At 36.7% G+C, this 12,427-nt stretch overlaps 1 protein-coding gene across 3 annotated transcripts in view; it reads right to left on the reverse strand.

Annotated features, from left to right (window-relative positions):
- The window catches only part of TTL (tubulin tyrosine ligase), a 46,033-nt gene that overhangs the window by 7,514 nt on the left and 26,092 nt on the right, over positions 1–12,427 (reverse strand). For 2 of the 3 annotated variants that reach the window (XM_072634667.1, XM_072634669.1), the window contains exons 5-6: positions 11,900–12,035; positions 9,373–9,642 (exon numbers count right to left, since the gene is read on the reverse strand). In XM_072634667.1, the coding sequence (XP_072490768.1) occupies positions 9,373–9,642; positions 11,900–12,035 (406 nt within the window). Of the gene's footprint in view, positions 1–506; positions 629–9,372; positions 9,643–11,899; positions 12,036–12,427 lie in introns of those variants that run through there. The other variant, XM_072634668.1, reaches the window with a different exon arrangement.

Below are 12,427 nucleotides of genomic sequence, written 5' to 3' on the forward strand. Positions count from 1 at the left end.
TCTAGAGGAAATCTTTCCTCATATACCCAGTTACTAGCACTTCTTACTCCACCTATCTCATATACAGACTGTTTTGGTTTTATCCCCCAAACCTAGCTTCCAGCACATACTCAAATACATCTGTGATCATTTATGAGTTCCTCTTAATGATGCAGATGACATCCCCTCCATTCCTGTGTATCCTGTGTGCCTTTTATCCATGTCCTTCCATAAGTTGGCCATAGGGGGAGTCCACTGCACATGCTAGAGGCCTACCTCTAGATGCCTCAAGGGTATCATTGGAGGACATATCCCTTGAGGATATATTGTAATTTAGTTCTTCAGAGTTCCTTACTGTTTGTATGTTGCCGCCTGTTCACATTCACTAGGAACTTCTCTCCAGTGCCCTTTATGCGGTAATCAGTTTTAATTCTTCAGTAACAGTTGTATTCCATGTCTAGGTACCACATAGTAATGCTGGCAGAATGTTGGAATTAAAAATATGGGCATTTGCTTACCTGAGAAGCTTTGGGGTCAGTAAAGGAGCTTTGCCATTTCCCAAAGGCAAACCAGCCTGCCCTCCCCAAGGCAAACCAGTTCTTGTCCTCCTGTTCAACTCTGGACCCAATTCCTTGACCATCTGTATTGCCTGTCCCAAACATATATTCAACAAATATTTAGTAAGCATCTAATACATAATAGACAAGGAAAAGATATAGTAAGTGCTTAATAAATGTTTGTTGAATTTAATCAAATAAAGGAGAGCTGGACCTGTTTTGGAATTCAGTTAGCATGTCTGAGCATCTTAATCTAATCATCCAGGTCTCCTCTCTGCGTGGAGGGAGTAGATGGGGGAGGGTGGGCAACCTTTTCTCTCCAACTTCACATCACATTTTCAAAGACTTTGTACCATTTATGAATTTGCTTGCACTTTTCTTGTTTTCCTACTATGTGACATAGTGTATTTTTATCCATATGTGTGTTATTTTTAGGCTCTGTAAGGGCAAGAACTGCATTTTATCTAAATTTTGTATTTTTTCCAGGGTATAAATACCATACTTTGCATATACTAGTTACTAAATAAATTTTTTTAATTGAATTGATGTGATTATGCTGCCATTTAAGAACTATTTCTTGGAACCTGAAACATTAAAATTTATTCTTAGAAATATAAATTCTTCAGTTGTTGGGGGCGGGGGTTGGCAATGAAATAATTTTAGACTTTTAACAAAGCCTTTGGGTAGATGACTTGTCACTGATAGCAGTGTTATATATGTCTATGAAGAACCTGCCAGATTAGGTCAAGATAACATGGCCACCCAGGTCATTTGTTCCCAAGCAAGATACAACTGGAAGTTACCATGTCATGTTTGTGGAAAAGACTCAGCGAGCCATAACAACTTACATGAACCCAACAGCAAAATTAAACAGGATTTCAATTTGTGCCTAGGTTCTTTAAATTTCAGGATCTCAGTTCACACTGATGAGTCAGATGGTCTGCAGTATGTTCAAACCAGAGAATTAAAAAAAATTCAACTAAGAAAAGCATATGTATCAACTAATAGGTGGAACAGTTACATTTCTACTAAAAATCTGTATCTTAAATGTTTTTCTGAAGAAGACAGACTCCAATATTACCTGCTAATTGGCTTAATAACAAGCCTCCTGTATTTTAAACCAAGTTAAAACCTCGCACAGAAGTACAGTCAAAATATATTTGCTCATTCTCTTCTCCAATACACATGATCAATGAACTGTTCTGAAGCTGCTTTACAGAACACTGTCAGCTATAAGTTCTGTCAACACCTTAGTCTTAAGGGTCAGCATAAATTCAAATAACAACTCCAACTTATATTCAGAATCTTTGTAAACTAAGGGAAGCCCAGAGCCTGTAAACCAAGCTGTATCTAGCAGTTGTTGAAGAGGGATGGCTTCACACATTGGATGACAGTGATGATCTAAAAAAACCCCCCAAAATAAAAAACAAACAAAAAACTCGACAGAGAAGGCATTTGGCTGAATTGAGTGGGATGAAATTTTGTAGGGATATAAGTAAAGGCTTTCACTTGGATTCAAACAATCAACCTTACAAATACAAGATGGAGAGGCATGGTTAGAGAGTAATTTGTCTGAAAAAAGACCTGGAAGCTCTAGTGGACTGAAAGCTTGACAGAAGCCAATATTGTGTTAGGGTAGTCACAAAATGATCTTAGGCAGGAAGAGAGGTACAGTGTCTAGAAATAAGGAAGTGACAATTCTGCTGTATTTTTTTTTAATTGTTAGACCGTGCTGGGAGTGGTTAATTAATTTCTTAGCTTAAATAGTTGGCTTTCTTTTAGGAAGGTATCACAATATTAGAGAGAACTGGAATGTAGTTGGGAAGACCTGAGTTCAAATCCTGTTCTAATCAGTTTTTAGCTGTACAACCATCAGTAAATTCTTTAAGTTTTTTTTTAGGCCTATTTTCTTAACAAAGCTGGGAAGCATTATCACAAAACGGAAAAAATGCTGAACTTGGAGTCACAAAACTAGTCTGAATTCCAGCTCTGTTACTAACAGTGTAACCTTGGGCAAGTCACTTACCCTTTCTGGGCCTCAGTTTTCTCATTTGTAAAATGAAGAAGTTGAGATAGATGACTTCTGAGGTCTTTTACAAACTGGAGATCCATGATACCATTTTTACTATAACTTTGTATCATGATCTAATTAAACTTTTTTCCTTATAATTGCATATGGTGAACTTCTTTTGATATTTGATATTATTCATATGATTTATGTAACAGTGAATTCTTCAGGCATGAAATACAATTCACCACAATTTCATAGTAAGTTTTAAGGACCATCATAACTACAGATGGGGGGGGGTCAGAAGTTATATTAAGGGCAGATGTAATAAATAGCAACAGAGAGAAAGTCACCATGCTATTCAAGCGTGAGCCCAATGACAACACTTCTTTATTTGTAATGCTGGTCAAGAATGCTCATCTGGAGCATTAGATGCTCTTTTCTTAAATGAGAATGAAAATATACTCTGCTCTAAATTAACCCAGTAAATCTCACAGAACAGTTCATCCTCTAGCTAGAACAAGCTAACTTGTTCAGTTTGGCCCCAAAGGGCAAAAGTAGGAGCCATGGGGGGAAGTTGCAAAAAGAAAAATTTAGGTTTGAGGTAAGGAAAAAGTTCTTAGTAATTAGGGCTATCCCAAAGTGGAATGGGCTGCTTCAGAAAACCCTGAAGGTCTTCAAGCAAAAGTGGAGGACCATCAGTAGATTAGGTTGTAAAGAGTGTTCTTTTTCAGAGAGGGGTTGAATTAGATGGTCTTTGAGGTCCTTTCCAACTTTGAAATTCTGTGAAAATCTAAATATTCTCAAATGCAAAGAAAATCTATTTTCTAAAACACTGCATTATACTTGACAGGTTAGCTGTGACTGAAAGTTACGATGCTACAGGAAGAACTCAGGTGTGGGGCATATATCACCTTTCAGAGAAGCTTGGGATTCATGTTCTAGGGAATGAATGATTATTTTAGTCAATGCACAACTTGAACTGAAGCCTAGTAAGGATCATCCTCTTTAATATAATAATAGATGATGCTCTAGGTGAAGGGTTTGAAGGCCAGGAGCTAGACATAAGGCTAGGAAGGGAATGAAGACTGGCTGAGACTCCTGCATAAAATGGAGACTCTGTGAGGAATGTATTAGACCACATATGGCCTTGAGGCTGCAGGTTTCCCACCCCTGCTCTAGACAGAGAAACAGGGGATTGGAAAAGACTGTAATGGCTAGTCCTTTAGCATGTATCTTTCCCCAGCATCCAACTAGACTGGATGAAGTTAAAAATTTGAAAATTTTCTATCTCCACAGAACTCAGCACAAAGCTGTGTAGATGACAGGTCTTTAATAAATGTTTATGGAATCAAACTGGATAGGCAATAAAATGTAGGACACAAAGCCAGCAATATGGCTGATTATTAAACACTGAGAATGAAGCTTAGTAAAGACAGCAAACAGATTTAAAATTCTAAATGACACAGGGAAACTTAGGTTAAGTTGGCTTTTCCTAAGTAGGCACTAATTTGGAATATTTTGGCTTAAAGATAATCCTTTCAGTTCCTATGAATATCATCCAAAGTGACTGAACCTAATTATTTCAGATATGTATATTTAGGAAAAAAAAAAAGAGACCAGGTATAATTTTGACCTTTTAAAGGTTGTGCGAGTTATGAGAGCTGAAAGGCTAATTGAGGGCCTCAAAATATTTTGAGAAACAAGAATTTTAAAGTGCTTTTAAACAAATTCATGAAACTACCTCAGCCACTTTTTATATTATGCTAGAATACAAAATGTAAAAGGCCCTAATTGCTTAGGAATTGTCCTTACATAAGCAAATCCTTAAAATGCAAATTACTTGGTATTTTAATGCGGGATACTAAAAATTGGGGAGAAAAAGAGGTCAAATTGCATTCTACAGAAGTTAATATTTAGTTAAAAATCAGAGAGATTTCAGGAAATGAAATTCACTCTTATTCACGGCTGAATAACAGAACAAAAACGGACTAACCTCAGACAACAGAATCTATTTTATTTATGGTTATGTACTAAAATGATTGCCATATTTAAGCATATAATAAATAACAGTTTTAGAAGCATTAACTTTTCATCACCAAATATGTTTCAGGACGTCAAAGTAAGCATTTATTAAGTGCTTACTAAGAGCCAGATACAAAGAAGATAAAAAATATGGATCCTCCAGGAGCTATAGGATTGAGAAAAGGTCATTAGAAGTGATCTTTAAGAGATCACTGGTGATTTTGGGGAGGGTAATTTTAGTTCAATGATGAGATCAGATTAAACAGGGTTTTGAAAGGAGTGAGAGAAAAGTGGATGCACCATGTATAGAATGTTCGAATTTAGATAAGAAAGGGAAGAGAGATATTGGCAATAGCTAGCAAGGATGGTCAAATCAAATGAGGGTTGTTTTTTTTAAGGAATTCTTCCCTATACCCTATTGCCTACCTTGAGGATGGATAATCTATGATTTATTCTTCCCCTAGAAACAGTTTTTAATTTTCTGACACCAAAAAAGAGACTGGATTTTAAAATTCTTAAAGAGATAACAAAGTATTTCAGATTTTAAGGCATAAAATTTTTTGCTCATTTAAAAAAAATGCATAGCATCCTTCTATCCACTGGGGTAATGGTGGTGGTGGGGAAGGCACTTATGATATACTATTTTAAAAATCCAAACCTAAGAACAATTTAGCCTGAGCAGCTTATACATGACCATAAGCTCCTTTGTTTCACCCAGCATACCATATTCTTAATACTCACACATCTGTTTTCTTACATTCTCATATTCAGTGGGAGAGCCTTTAATTATGGGACAGGAGAAACAGGCAAAGGCTGAAAATGTATGTTACTTTAGCCTGAAAGACAAAGCTGGATTTGAACGTGTTTTATTTCGATCAAGCCAATCATCTTATTACTTGCTCTCCCTTAGAATTTAAGCACTGAAAAGGATCTTAGAAACCACCTAGTTCAATGTCATCCACGTTTGGATTAAACATCTTCAGTGACATGAATCTCACTATCTCTCTTGGCAGTTCATTCCTTTTCCCAATATTAGCAAACTGATTGGGAACTGTGCTTACATAGGGACCTGAAAAGTGTTTCTCTGTAATTTCTATCCACTAGTGCTAGTTTTTTCCTGTGGAGACCCAGGGGAGAAATAGCATTCCTCTTCCAAATGACAACCCTTCTACTATCTGAATGTATCCATTCCATTCTTCACCTCATCCATGAGTCCCCAAAGTTTTCTCCTCTAGAGTTAATATTACACCCTGTCCTTTTAAGTATCCCTCATATGTCATAGTTCAGTCCCTTCATACTGGCTGGTCTCCAGGCACCCCACTCTAATTTGACAATGTCCCTCTTAAAACACAGCAGTCAGAACTGAATACAATACACTCAGTGTGTTCAGACCAATACAGAGGTTTCTACCAGTACAGTAGTTTTCACCCAGTAAATACTTATGGGCAGTTTGGTGGCACAGTGGATAGAACACCAGGCCTGGAGTTACGAAGACCATTTTTCTGAGTTCAAGTCTAGACTCAGACACTTCCTACCTATATGACTCTGGGCAAGTCACTTAACTCAGTTTGTCTCAGTTTTCTCACCTTTAAAGTGATCTGGAGAAGGAAATGGCAAACTACTCCAGTCTCTTTGCCAAGAAAACCTCTAATGGGATTATGACGAGTTGGACATGACTGAGATGATAGACAGCAACAATACTTGTTAAACTGAATCGAATGTTACTTCCCTTGTTCTGGATATTACACTTGTTTAAATGAAGCCTAAGATCACACTAGCTTTTGGTAGTCCACTACAACTCCTGAGGATTTTTCATTTCCTTATCTTGTTTCCTGTACTCATAGGATTTCAGAACTGGAAGAAATTTTTGGAAGCTATAGAGAAAAAAGGATGTTAGGAAGCCCACCCTCTGCTGATGTGGTGGGGATGTGGGCTATGCTCTTCCTTCTACAGAAAAGACCTTTTTCTCAGCTCCATAGTGACAATATTTCTAAGTTTAAGAGGGGTTAGTCCACTTAGAAGTCTATCTTCACTAAGGCTACATTTTCAATTTGATCATCACCAATAATGCTTTTATTTCCCATCAATTCAGTTCGCTTTCAGTCCTTGGTCTGTATCAACATGGGTCCTTAGCAAAATGCTATTAGTTATCTTTAAAGTGGCAAATGTAATAAAAATGACATTAAATAATAAACATTAGAAAGGTTGTATAACAGAGACACTAATACAATTCTCTTGGAGCTATGAATTGCTTTATGCATTCTCAAAAACAATTTGAAAATTATAAAACAAAAGTCACCAAACTATTCATATCCTTTGACCCAGAGATCCTAATACTGGGCATATGTCCCCAAAGAGGTCAAAGACAAAAAAAGAAAATATCCACAAATCCACATATCCACAAATAGGGGTATTCAAAGCTGCACTTTTTTTGGGGGGGGGGTAGCAAAAACTGGATATAAAGTGGTTACACATCAACCGGGGAACAGCTGGACAAACTGTGTTAGGTGAATACTATTAGGTTGTAAAACATGAGAAGACTTGCATGAACTAATATAGAACAAAATGAGCGAAGTAGAACAATGTAAATAATGAACAGAATAATGCTAAATGAAAATGGCACTAGAAGGCAGCAAATCTGAGTCCCAGAGAACAGAGGGTAAAACATACCTCACTATTTTCAGGAGAGAGGTACAGATTGTGGATACAGAGTGGGGAATATTCTATCAGACTGTTTTTTTATGAGAGGGTTCACTTGGGAAGGACTATGTCTTGTGAAATAACTATGGCATGAAAACAAAAAACATTAATAAAACTTAAAAATACAGAAATACAGAAAATTTGGAACTCACAATTTAAAAAAATGAATGCTAAAAATTGTCTTTACATGGAACTAGAAAAAAAACTATTAAAAATTAAAATACACAAAGAAAAATTGCCATCCATTTTATTAGCCTGGAACTATTTAGAACTGAACTAAGACTTTGGGGGCATCCTGTATATTGCTATTACAGAATAATTCCCATCTCTCTCAGTTGCTTGCACCTTATCAGAAATATTTCATGCTCAGAGTAGCTACAACGTCTTAACTGAAGAATTCTAGAGGAGTTTTATGAATTCACTAAATTGAATTTTTCACAAAAAGCTGAATAATTTGGGGGGAGGGGGAGGAGTTGAATCAGTAGCAGTTTGGCAGACCCTGTCAAAACAGAATCTATAACAAATCCAGCCACTAAATTTCTTTTCTTTTTTGTAATCAATCCTACTTATAAAATAATCAGTTGGTTACAACCTCAGACAGTGGATTAGGATGGATATCTTCCACTGGGCTCACTTTGTTCTGAATGATAAGACCCACAAAAGGACATAAGACAAATAATTTGACCTAAGAATCAGAGAAGACTACAACTAATTAGTGAGCAACTGATAATATGAGGGATTTTTTTTTGTTCCACGCATGGCCACAACTTGTTGGAAAAGTACTGTTTGCTCCCCTTCCGTCCTCTGTCATCAAGTAGTACTGACTGGAATGTCTCTCACAAAGTAACTTAAATTGCAACCAGAACCCAATTTTGATTCTCCACCCTCTCAGAACAAACATGTCCCAAAAGCTACTTTCTGAATTTTCTCAAGTAGAAAGTAGCTCCCTGCAGGACAAACATTCCTTCAGGATGAGGACAATTAGGAAACCCCTTTTCCCAGTTTGTGACCAGTAAAAAAAGAGTGAACATTAATGACCTGTGCTTCTACTTGCTTACTTGTCATCCAGAGACACACAGGATGCCAACATAGAGGGAATGTGGTAAAAAAAAAAAATTGAACCCCAGGATGTTTATTTGAACATATGATAGACACCATGGACTAGTATTAAAGAATGATTGACCAGGGATTTGGAGACCTGAATTCTAGTGCTAATTGTACCATTAACCTGGAGTAAGCCATTTAGGTTCTTTGCAATTGTTTCCACATCAATAAAATCAGACCACCACCTGTCCTTCTTAGCTCATCCAGTTGTAATAATCAAATGTGTATAAACATGAAAAAGCATAATATTTTAAGCAAGTCTAAGGAGATGCTTTTTTTTTTAACAGTAGCTACTCAGCCATCATTCCAGAATAAATACTCCATGGATGTGAGTTCAGTCATCTTCCCTAAAACAACATAAAAAAAGGGCCAATATCATTTCATGGGTTCTCTTGAAAGGAAGTAAGTGCTGGATTTGAAGTCAACAGAGACCTGGGTTTAAATCCAGTGGCAGACAACTCTGATAACCTCTCAAACCTTACTCTCCCTATCGGAAGGGGCTGATATCTATAGTACCTACCTCACAGAGTTGTCAAAAGGATCAAATGGGATAACATAAAAGAAGTGTCAAACGTGTAGCCTGCAGGATGCATGCAGCCCACAGCACTAGGAGTACAGCTGGAGCCAGATTAAAATATAACTGGAAAATATTTAACAAATTAAATCAAAATACAAAAAAACACCAATAATGTGATATGTAGTTTTCTAAATCAATATGTATCCTGCAGGGATTCTTATAGATGATTAAAGGCCCCCATTCTGATTTGAGTTTAACACCACTGAGAATGCAGTTGGAACCCCGATGCAAACCTCAATTTTCCATATACATGTATCAGTTATTATTACTACTGAGACCATGACAATTGCCTCTCTCAGCTTGATAAGCAGCCTACATTCTTGGGGAAGGGTGAAAGAGGGGGACTCCTTTCCACGTAGGAGAACAAAGCCAAACTTTCACTTGAAATTGTCAGAGACAACAAAAAGATACAAATAAATTACCTTATTATTTGTTTGATTTGCAATAAGATACTATTTTCCAGCGTAATGTTCAAAGCACTTATTAGATACTGATTGAATTCCTCAAAGAACATTTCATTCCCTTCTTCGTATTTCCCATAGTTTTTTGAATATTCCTTTTGAATGCAGTGATTGGTCAAATGGCAAGTTTTATCTTGGAAATTAGTGATATTGTATGGTTCTGAAGAGGTCCGCAGCACGCCCTCTCTGTAGAGGTAGATATTATACTGATGATCCACTAGGACCCAGCTCCTGCCAAAAAAAGAGAACAGTCACTTTTCTACCCAAGCACTTGAAAGATTCAGTTATCACAAGAAGGTAATGAGATGATTATTTTCACAATTTGCCATAAATTTTAGCAGGAAACTTTGCTCTGAAAGATTAAATAAGTTCTGATATAGTGTTTGTGTTGGTAACTTTAAGATGTAACAAATGGGTAACACATCTGAACATTTTACAGAAAACCATTCTGGTTTAACCTGGTGATGAGATTGGAGGAAGGAAAAAATAAAGGTGAAGCCAGACCCAGGAGTGGGCAAAATGGGCAGTTGCCCACATAACATCTTGTTTTTATTCATGTTTATGCACTTATATACTTCTAATGCCAGAAAATATCCTTCTCCTTGTTGCATAGTTATTTGTGATGAATTACACCGTGTGTTACAGTGAAACTCAAAGCCTATTGGGCACCCAATTTTTGAATTTCACACATATAGTTAGTTGTTCAGTTGCTTTTAGTGTCTGACTCTTTATGACTCTATTTTAGGATTTTCTTGGCAAAGATAGTAAAGTGGTTTGCCATTTCCTCCTATAACTCATTTTACAGATAGGAAATTGAGCCAAACGGGGTTAAGTGACTTGCCCATGGTCACACAGCTATGCCTTTCCCAGAGTATAAAAACCTCTTGTTCTAGTTGCATTGGAAATTACTAAAGAGATAGTCTGATCATCTAGGGTGAAGAACTTTTTTATAAGAATAATAGCTCAATCTAAAAACCCATTCATCCTAAATTTGGTTCTTTATTTTGTGTCATCTTATGACAATTAATGACCTGCCTCAATGTAAATTTTTATATCTCTGAAATGAAATATATCACACAGGGATCTCCTGTACATAAAACAATAAGCTTACAAGAAACTCCCAGTAAAATGATTTGTTACTGCCAGACAAGAAAGCACTTTGGATTGCCTCTTTAAGAAAAACAGTAAATAATTACTAACTCAGAGAGTAGCAGTTCAAATTGTTAATTAAATAACTTTTTGCTTCATGATCAAGACTTGGATAACTGAAATTCTGGTTGATGAGTAATAATCAATTTAGAGCACATACCCTTCATGGAAAGATGGAAATACCTGCTGTGAGCTAGTATTAAAGATATCACAGAATATACTCTGTTGTCTGATGATGTCCTTGCATGACCTTAGGGCTGCTTTGGTCAGAATAGAACATCACACCCTTCTCTTCTCTTCTGTCAGTCCTTTTGCCTGGCTCCCTTAAGACTAGGATAAATGAGGTTCTGGTTAATAAATCAAATTCTAAATATAACCTCACACCCATGAAATTCCTAAACAGTTGGATGGAAATAAGATGCTGATGTTTTGTTGCACACATCTGTGGCAGGAAATAGCTTCAACTTTCCACATCATTTATTCATTTTGTGTAAATCTTCTTGATGATGTCTCAACTTCTTTTCAAAATTACAAAAAAAGTCCCTTAATTTTACTGAGCAAAATCATCTGTAATAAAACAAAGGGTTCTGGTTCTTTTGGAAAGACAAAAACCTGATTTTAATAGACTTTTTTTTTTGGTTTGAACCTGAGGTTTCATTGTTATAGTAAATTCTTGGTGAGAAAACTCCATCCACTGAAGCATATCAGCAACTTATCTGTCACTTGTAGTCTTAGAGAGCTGCTCAAAGCTTCTCAAGAGCAGGGATTGTCTTTTGCCTTTCTTCACATCCTCACCACTTGGCAAAGTGCCTGGCACACATTGTTGTTCAGTTGTTTTAAGTTGTGTTTGACTCTGTTTTGGGGTTTTCTTGCCAAAGATACTGCAGTGGTTTGCTATTTCCTTCTCTAGCTCATTTTACAAATGAGGAAACTGAGCCAAATGGGGTTAAGTGACTTAACCAAGGTCATGCAGCTACAAGTGTCTGAGGCTGGCTCTGAACTCATGAAGATGAGTCTTTCTGATTCTAAGCCCAGAGCCCTATCCACTGGGCCACCTAGCTGCCTCCGGCACATATTAGGCACCTCATAAATGCTTACAGGCTGACTGAGTGACTATGGTCAGAGGCAGAACTTGAACACAGGCTTCCTTTACTTCAAAGTGAGCAGTCTAGTCACTATGTTATGCAACACTTCCTTTTATGCATATAATCTAATCTTTGAATCTGTTAACTATAATGTGAAAGGATTTAACAAACATGTCCTGGACCATCCTTACTGTTTTCATAATTTTGTTTTTTAAGTATGAAAACCCCCCAGAAACATCAATTAAAAATATTACCTAATATCAAATTTGCGGTGACCTGGCTCTAATAGCATAGGCTTTTCAAGGTATTTCTGAATCACATGCACTTGTCCTTGGTTATCTATAAAATCCAGAAGTTCTGTAGCCTCTGAAGAAATAAGAATGCCTTCACCTAACAGGGGAAAAGAAAGCAAGTCATTTCAATTCATAGAATGGGGGGAAAAACCCACACATAACCAAAATGGGAGTTAGTAGTGTCTTCTAAGAACACCAACTAGTAACCCACATGTGCTTCCCCTCTCCATTTGAGGCAGTCTGACCGTGAACAGATTTTCTTAGGGTCTGAACAGATCATTAAGGTTCTCTTGTCCAGCATTTGCTTTTTCAGCATAAAACTAATTACAACAGCATGAGTATTATACTGACAGGTTTCTTTTAGAGATGTGATTTCATTACTATTTCAGCATGAATAAGTATACTAAATAAATGTCACTCCTGCATTAAGGAAAACAGCAGATTAAAATAAGTAAGATTTGTTAGGGGGTGTTTAACTAGAAATTTGTA

Source organism: Notamacropus eugenii, chromosome 1, assembly GCF_028372415.1.
Source record: "Notamacropus eugenii isolate mMacEug1 chromosome 1, mMacEug1.pri_v2, whole genome shotgun sequence".
NCBI lineage: Eukaryota > Metazoa > Chordata > Mammalia > Diprotodontia > Macropodidae > Notamacropus > Notamacropus eugenii.